At 45.7% G+C, this 8,889-nt stretch overlaps 1 protein-coding gene across 1 annotated transcript in view; it reads right to left on the bottom strand.

Annotated features, from left to right (window-relative positions):
- Positions 1 to 366: 366 nt before the first annotated feature.
- Positions 367 to 8,889, bottom strand: part of LOC110515673 (voltage-dependent calcium channel gamma-1 subunit-like) — a 30,392-nt gene continuing 21,869 nt past the window's right edge. The window contains exons 2-4 of the mRNA XM_036972990.1: positions 6,148 to 6,222; positions 3,527 to 3,664; positions 367 to 3,327 (exon numbers count right to left, since the gene is read on the bottom strand). Of these exons, the coding sequence (XP_036828885.1) occupies positions 3,086 to 3,327; positions 3,527 to 3,664; positions 6,148 to 6,222 (455 nt within the window). The 3' untranslated portion in view covers positions 367 to 3,085. The remainder of the gene's footprint in view (positions 3,328 to 3,526; positions 3,665 to 6,147; positions 6,223 to 8,889) is intronic.

Raw genomic sequence — 8,889 nt, 5'->3', positions numbered from 1 at the left:
AAAGGTCTATATATGTCAAATATATCTCTGCTTAAAGGGGCAATCTGCCATAGCGACATCCGTTATTATTTTGATTCATTCCCATTGAAATGCCTCATTAGCTTGGTTCAACTGTCATACCACATCAGAACCCAAAATATAAGCTTTTTTTTACTCCACAATGTAATTGTAAACAAACACTGTATATCCTCAAAACATGGTTAAAACTATCATTGATCTAAAGGATGGCCAGTCCTTGCATCCATAGCTCTGTTGTCACGACTCCGACCGAAGGACACTCCCCTTCCCGTTCGGGTGGCGCTTGGCGGTCGTCGTCGCCGGCCTACTAGCTGCCACTGATTATTTCCTCCCCCCCCTTATGTGTTTATTGATTGCACCTGTTTTGAGTTAGGTAGTTAGTAGTAAGGCTTTATTAGTCAGCCGGCCCGCATGGTTCCTTGTGCGGGATTAATTATTGTGCAGTCGGTTTGGTGTACGTGGGTGCACATCTATGGGTTGTGTGTTTTCCCATTTTGTGGGGTTTTCCTGGACAGTTTAAGTCCCCTTGTTTGGGGCATTTGTTTGCTCGTTTACGCCCTGTGTTTTCGTGAGGGTTGGCTTATGTTCGCCGTTTTCTCTGTGCATTAAAATAGCACTTCCCTGAACTCTCTGCTTCCTGCGCCTGACTCCTCACCCACTACACTCAGACCGTTACATCTGTCTACACATTGAGAATAGTCACATATTGTATCTCGAGTCTCATCCCTTAGCTGTTTACCAAATCAGTGGCAGGGTGTTCCTTTGTTGTTGTTTGAACTCCAGATTGCCTCTTTAATAACTCTATGACTACGTGCTCACAGCAAAACAGCAATGGTTAGGCCTTGTAGAAAATATGTATTATACTGTACCTGTCAGAGAACCTAGCACAAAACAATGGGTTCGGTGCTTAGATGGGTGAGAACAAGGGGTGTTTGTGTTTAGATGTACTTGAATCTGTCAGCACAGAACATTACTGCTTTGTAGCTATTGATATCAGTACCTATACATCAGTGTTCCCCAAAAACAGAGCATGCCTGTCGCTTGTTGACTGAAAATCACTACAATTTAACTTGTTCAGCTGGCTATAATACTTTGAAGATAATTCATTCTGCAACAACTGTCCTGTGTCAATAGAAAGAAAGGAATTTATCACAACACCCTTGAAACATTCTCACACTTCATCTTTTGCTTTGGAACTTTAAGTGAAACAGATGGGAAGAGAGGGGGGATAGATAGATAATTAGACAGTAGAGAGGGAGAGGGAGAGGGAGAGAGAGAGAGAGAGAATACAATATGAGGAGAGGTACACAATGGGAGATATTGCCATTCAGTGAAGACAATGTATCTGTCCAATAATCACTGTGGTGAGCTTGAATGTTTTGTGTTCAAGCTAGATTGGAAAGGATTGTTTGATGAAGCTACTATTGAACACAAAACAACATATCTATCATCTTCATAGGCCCATGTTTAAAACATACAAGTACTGTATACACGCTGTACATTCTAGGTTTCCTCTGTAAACAACAAGCAGCAGTGTAGCTCCCTAACTAATACAGTAGATCTGTGTACTGGCATTGCACTGGAGCTTCAATATGGTTTAATCCATTGATACATGTTAAATAAATACACATTGTTTGTAGCTGCCTGGAGGGGTGAACATTTACAATGCAACGTTCATTAAAGCATTAACTTATTTCATTACAAAAATGTAGAACGCTAGAGCGGAAATGTATATTAGACGTGTACAAGACAGCTCAAACTATATTAAATTACACAGAGTAGCAGCTCACTATGTTGCCATGTTCTTTAGCTCTTTCTGTCTCTGTGGTCATTTTATAGCAAAAGCCACATTTTAATACTGTACATTATAGGTGCGTTCGTAAATTCACTTTAGAGTGTCAGAGTGCACTCGGAGTGTGCTTTGAGTGTTTGTAAATTCAGAGTGTTGTCAGATTGTCCGTTCATAACTTCAGAGTGTTTCGATCTCGGAGCGTTCAGAGTGCACACTGGACACTCTGGCCGAGGTCTAGGGTTGATCTGAGCATTCTGACTTTACGGCCTTCAAGCTTTAAGCCAACTGGCTAAACTTGCTTAGCTTGCTTGCTAGCTACTTCCAGACACAAATGAGAGAACACTTCACTCTGAACATGTTACTCACCCTTGCAGAGCTGCTATTAGTGCTAGAGTGTTTTCATGTTATCAAGAGGGTTAGTGACTGTAACTGTGTTACTGGCAACAATTTAATTCAGTTTTTTAGCCGATGTTTACTTAAATCTGTCATAACAACTGAGTTTAGGCAGTTCGTAAATTCATAAATGATTCTGCGCTCTGGCACTCTCCAACCAGAGTGTTCTGAATTTTGAAGTAAGTTGCCATGGTGAATTTACTAACGCACCCTATATCAGGGCAGTCCTCAAGTGCCACAGTGTCTGTTGCTTAGTAACGGATGATATGGACCAGGAGAGCGGACACTCTCTGCAATCAATGACAGAAATGTATCAGTTAAGGACCAAAGAAAGGAAAATCTGTGGCCCTCAAGGACTGCTCAGAGATCCTGCCTTACATCTTTATCTGTACACTTAAAACCAAGCAGTGTAGTGCAGTGTTTCCCCTTCTACTATTACTTAGGCGGGGTGCCCCACTCTCATTCATCTGTATCCTTAACTCTGTTGCCCCCACCACCAGCCTCAATTTAGTTTATCTTCAGTTGGATTCTATAAAAACATGTATGGTTTTAGCAGCCTTTGTTGAAGATTCCCCTGGTCTAGAGTAGTCTAGTCTGTTCTAATGGAGTCTACTACTAGTCTAAGGGCTCCATGGACTCTGGCTCTGTGTCCATACAGGTCTCCCAGGGGTTGATCTGGGCAGGTCTAATCTGATCTACTACTACTAGTCTAAAGGCTCCATGGAGTCTGGCTCTGCGTCCATACAGGTCTCCCAGGGGTTGATCTGGGCAGGTCTAATCTGATCTACTACTACTAGTCTAAGGGCTCCATGGAGTCTGGCTCTGCGTCCATACAGGTCTCCCAGGGGTTGATCTGGGCAGGTCTAATCTGATCTACTACTACTAGTCTAAAGGCTCCATGGAGTCTGGCTCTGCGTCCATACAGGTCTCCCAGGGGTTGCGTGGCATCTGGGGCATGGAGAGGATCAACAGGCTGAGACCACTGAAGACCAGGAGGACGAAGGAGGTGCAGGCACATTCAAACGACCAGGAGTAGTAGTACTGTTCCCAGACGGTCTCCTCGCTGTCAATCATCCGCTTGGTGGAGTTCCGCATCACCTCAACAGAGATGATGATGCAGAGACCTAGAGGGAGAAGGGTTACAGGTGAGGATGGATGGATGGGCAGACGGACGGACGGATGGAGAGACAGAAAGGACAAACTAACGAACAAATGAACAAATAACTGATGAACCTGGATGGACAGGCAGAAACCTGTACAATGTTCTTTGTAGTCATGCCTGATGTATGACGTGAAATCTCAGTCAAAGTAGATGTGTCTGACCTGCGAAGGCAAAGAACATCCCAGCAGGCCTCAGCAGGTAGTCCCTCCCCTTCCCGAAGGAGCACACGACACACAGCGACCCCAGGGTCATGAAGGCCAGGCTGAACACAGCAATGGCCGCTGCTGAGAGGTTGTACTCTGAGAGTGAGAGAGAGAGAGAGAACCTGGATTTTTTTCAGTGGAGAGAAAATGTTCTGGAATGGGGAGATACTACCTCAACTTGTCCAAAAAGAACACATATTCCCATTTTTCTGTTGCGAAACGTTTTGCTACGGTGTGCCTTACATGGCCATGGCCAGTTTAACATTGTTTATGACAGTGCTAATGAGTCAACTTTGAGGTTTTGTATTGTAATGTTGTGTATTGTTATGCTAGAAAGAAGGATCCTCAAGTCAAGCATTCCGGAGGATCTGGGGCCCTCAATCTGTTTCTTTCCATCTTGATAACCAACCAAAAATCATTCAGTTCTTACTGTAATCCATCTCCCATTCTAAGGCATTGGAACTCCCACTAACCCATCCCCCTCCAATTAACCTTAATCAGCATGAAGAGAATACAGCAGAGAGCCCTCTTGAACAGTGTCTTCGTTAACCATCACTGACTATATAGTTAGCCTGCTTGAACCAGCAGACTGAATGGTGTGATCCCCACTGTTTCACTGAGCTCAGCATTCAGTCTGGTTTAACCATGCTACAATACACTAAAACCGTCTATTAGCACTGCTTCTAGGAGAGGAGTGATGAAGAAAGAAGACTTGTCTCCAGGTGACTCATCCTCTCTAACCCCCCTCCAATCCTCCAGGCCCTTGTACAGATTACGATAAGCCAGGGCTCACTTTCCCGTCGTAAGTAGCAGGAGAGCATGGAGCGTGACATAAGCGTTATCGTTCCACTCAAGTAGCTACTTTTGTCATGGCTTGGCTGTGGAGAGACACAGAGGGAGACATACAATCTGTGTCTACATGCATAACCTCAGACGTTACGGTGGGCTGCCTCTGCCTGTGATACCGACCTGCTAGGGATTCTTATGGATGCGTCCCAAATGGCACCCTCTTCCTTATATACAGTAGTGCACTACTTTTGACTAGAGTCCGTAAAGAGACATTTGGGACATAGGCACAGCCAATAGGTCCACAGGGCAAAGTGACGTTTTCAACTAAATTCACGCAAGCAGGGATGAGAGGGGACGGAAGCAACCTTTCCTCCGTTAAAAGCAGTGCAGAATCCTGATTTCAACCAATAAGTGTAACGTCTGCTTCCAACTCACACTCTCAAACACATAGATCCCCTGAACGCAGCTCACTCTCCAGATCCCAATCACCTGAATTCTGATCATCTGTTCACACACCCGTATGTCATTATCACACACTATTTAGTTCAGTTATTTGCACCCAATCATTGTGAGGTATTGTTTGTTATATGGCGCTCTGGTTTCCCCGCAATGTACTCCTCCTGTGTATGATAGTGTTGCCTGCCTCACTAACGGAGCCTTTTGCCTATTCCCTACCTGTACTTTAGCCTATCAGATTTCCTGTTATCAACCTACTGCCTGATCTCCCGGACGACGTTACTAGCCTATTCCCTACCTGTACTTTAGCCTGTCAGATTTCCTGTTATCAACCTACTGCCTGATCTCCCGGACGACGTTACTAGCCTATTCCCTACCTGTACTTTAGCCTATCAGATTTCCTGTTATCAAACTATTGCCTGATCTCCCGGACGACGTTACTAGCCTTTTCCCTGCCAGTACTGTTGCCTTTTTGGACCCCCTGTGTATGACCTGCCTGCCCCTGGACCCAGCTACCTGCCTACTCCTGTGGTCCTTCACAATAAACACCTGCTGTGCCCTGCGCTTGAAACCAGCTCTCTGTCTCCCATCGTGTTCATTACAATAAGGACACACATAGTTAAAACATGTTTCATTAGAACTGGGTTCCAGCTCCTGTATTAATGTCACCAGTCAACTCCATTACACTCAAAAGTTACTTCACCTTCAACCAGTAAATCCTGCTGATGGCTAGCCATGCTAGGTTTCTACCTGTCTGTCTTAATGAGTGTTGTCATGCTTATAGCATACTCTGCACACAACAATGTATATTTGTAAGGGGTCTGCAGTAGTCTCCTAGAATAGCATCTGTTTTGAGGAGAGCAATGTGAGATGCGGAAAGATCTCGTTTTTTCCCCTGACGCGGGGATAATAACTAATAGCATGCGTGTGTGTGTGTGTGTGTGAGAAAGGGAAAGGGAGAGAGAAAGGGTTCGCCAATCACAGAGGGTACCATCATGTCTGTGTTTTGACTGAATGTGTTTTATTGTCATGCTGAGAGCCCAATGAGCAGTCCCATAGACTCATAGTATACGTCTCATTCCTATTCACCATGCCTCCCCCTCAACAGCATAGGCCCCTCATTGCTTGAAAACAAGGATGAACAGTTCTGATATTTAAGGAAATGCACCATATTTGAGGGAATTGTACTCATGTATTACTCAATTTACAACTCAAAACTAAAGTTGTAAATTGCTTAAAATCGCCACAGTGGTGAATCTGACCGAATGTATTTTAAAAAATGTTGCACTGTGGCTCATTCACCGGAAGCCTGTAACGAAGGAGAGAGAACTCACCTTTCTGAGTTTTGGCTTCGAACCCTTTGGCCTCTTCTTCCTTAGTGAAGTGTTTGAAGTAGGAGCAGTTCTTGGCTGCGGAGGGAAAGAGATGAAAACATTTATTGAAGTGGGTGCAGGTGCATGGTGGCTCTGGGTTGTAATCAGCCTCCCAATGCTCCAGCACTACCAATGAGCCTGGCAGCCATTTTATTTTTTTAAAGACCACTTCCGTGGTTGCCGTCGCACCGTGAGGTCTTCTAGGCAGAGAGCTCTGTAAATGTTGTAATTCATTTTTTAATTTTTTGTGTCATTATTAAAATCCATTTGGGGGGTTTGACTCCTCTGGGGGTTGATCACATACATCTCGTGGTCTTGACTCTCAGAGTTGAAGAATTGGGATGAAAAGTCTATATTTTTGGCTTATAGCTAGCTAGCTGTTTGGATTTAAATAATGCAGCCATGGCTTTATGGTTTCATCTGTCAGGAAGAATAACAACAGGTACAGCATGCTGTGTCCAGAGATGGCAGAATAGTTTGGATCATTTCATCATTAATAAACATTACTTCAAAAACTTTGCCTAAAATCCCGTGTTTCTGTGTCAAACGTTTTTTAAGTCCATAACCATTTGTGTGAGGTTTTTACTTTTGTTTCAAAGTAGATTTATTTAAGATTACCAAGAAACACTCTGTGTGGCCCTGATTTAGCCCACTGCAGTAAAAGTTTAACTGCTGCCAAGATGTGGTGGCTTTCGTGCGCTTTTCAGCAGCTGTGGCATCACCCAAGGTGGGTGCTATATGTTTGGCAATGTAAGACCAGTACCTACAGAGGAGCGGGTCCTATGGAGGACCAGTACCTACAGAGGAGCGGGTCCTGTGGAGGACCAGTACCTACAGAGGAGCGGGTCCTATAGAGGACCAGTACCTACAGAGGAGCGGGTCCTATGGAAGACCAGTACCTACAGAGGAGCGGGTCCTGTGGAGGACCAGTACCTACAGAGGAGCGGGTCCTGTGGAGGACCAGTACCTACAGAGGAGCGGGTCCTGTGGAGGACCAGTACCTACAGAGGAGCGGGTCCTGTGGAGGACCAGTACCTACAGAGGAGCGGGTCCTGTGGAGGACCAGTACCTACAGAGGAGCGGGTCCTATGGAGGACCAGTACCTACGGAGGATTGGGTCCTGTGGAGGACCAGTACCTACGGAGGATTGGGTCCTATGGAGGACCAGTACCTACAGAGGAGCGGGTCCTATGGAGGACCAGTACCTAGAGAGGAGCGGGTCCTATGGAGGACCAGTACCTACAGAGGAGCGGGTCCTATGGAGGACCAGTACCTACAGAGGAGCGGGTCCTGTGGAGGACCAGTACCTACAGAGGAGCGGGTCCTATGGAGGACCAGTACCTACAGAGGAGCGGCTCCTGTGGAGGACCAGTACCTACAGAGGAGCGGCTCCTGTGGAGGACCAGTACCTACAGAGGAGCGGGTCCTGTGGAGGACCAGTACCTACAGAGGAGCGGGTCCTATAGAGGACCAGTACCTACAGAGGAGCGGGTCCTGTGGAGGACCAGTACCTACAGAGGAGCGGGTCCTATGGAGGACCAGTACCTACAGAGGAGCGGGTCCTATGGAGGACCAGTACCTACGGAGGATTGGGTCCTGTGGAGGACCAGTACCTACGGAGGATTGGGTCCTATGGAGGACCAGTACCTAGAGAGGAGCGGGTCCTATGGAGGACCAGTACCTACAGAGGAGCGGGTCCTATGGAGGACCAGTACCTACAGAGGAGCGGGTCCTGTGGAGGACCAGTACCTACAGAGGAGCGGGTCCTATGGAGGACCAGTACCTACAGAGGAGCGGGTCCTGTGGAGGACCAGTACCTACAGAGGAGCGGGTCCTGTGGAGGACCAGTACCTACAGAGGAGCAGGTCCTATGGAGGACCTGACCGTCGGAGAAGCAGATGTGGTGCTCTGATGAAGCGCTACAGGTCTGTTTGTCAGATTGTCTTTGTTTCTCTCTGGCTGGACCATCGATGTCCCCTCCCCTGAAGGTACACTGCATTTCCAATCCAAACTGCCTCAACTCACAGCCTTTCATCACAAACCAAATATAGACATTCAATCTCCATCTCTACTATCTCAATTTAAATGTGTTGTTTTCTGTTTTGATTTTTATGCACTGAGATTATTTCTGAAAATTAAATAAATAATTATTTTTATTAAACCCATAGAAAATTTAAATCCAATTTGAGATCTCTTCTTTATCACCTCTAATTTGCATAGCCAACATTTTTTGATTATTTTGTCATACTCATGTTACTTTGATTACTTGATTACTTTGTCATTATCATGTTTTGCTCCAGAGAAATAACCATGTATAATCTTAGATTTGAATCACTCTGATTAAATATGTCTAAATTCTCTTAATCTAAGAAAATTCTCTGCACAGAGTGATGGAGAGGTATGGTCTGTTTCCTATCTCCCTGCACAGAGTAACAGAGAGGTATGGTCTGTTTCCTATCTCCCTGGACAGAGTGATGGAGAGTTATGGTCTGTTTCCTATCTCCCTGGACTGAGTGATGGAGAGGTATGGTCTGTTTCCTATCTCCCTGCACAGAGTGATGGAGAGGTATGGTCTGTTTCCATGGACAGAGTGATGGAGAGGTATGGTCTGTTTCCTATCTCCCTGCACAGAGTGATGGAGAGGTATGGTCTGTTTCCATGGACAGAGTGATGGAGAGGTATGGTCTGTTTCCTATCTCCCTG

The sequence above is a fragment of the Oncorhynchus mykiss genome, unplaced genomic scaffold (assembly GCF_013265735.2).
Source record: "Oncorhynchus mykiss isolate Arlee unplaced genomic scaffold, USDA_OmykA_1.1 un_scaffold_215, whole genome shotgun sequence".
In the NCBI taxonomy this organism is placed as follows: domain Eukaryota; kingdom Metazoa; phylum Chordata; class Actinopteri; order Salmoniformes; family Salmonidae; genus Oncorhynchus; species Oncorhynchus mykiss.
Note: the sequence above shows the minus strand (reverse complement) of the source record. Positions and strands in the feature narration are given on the sequence as shown.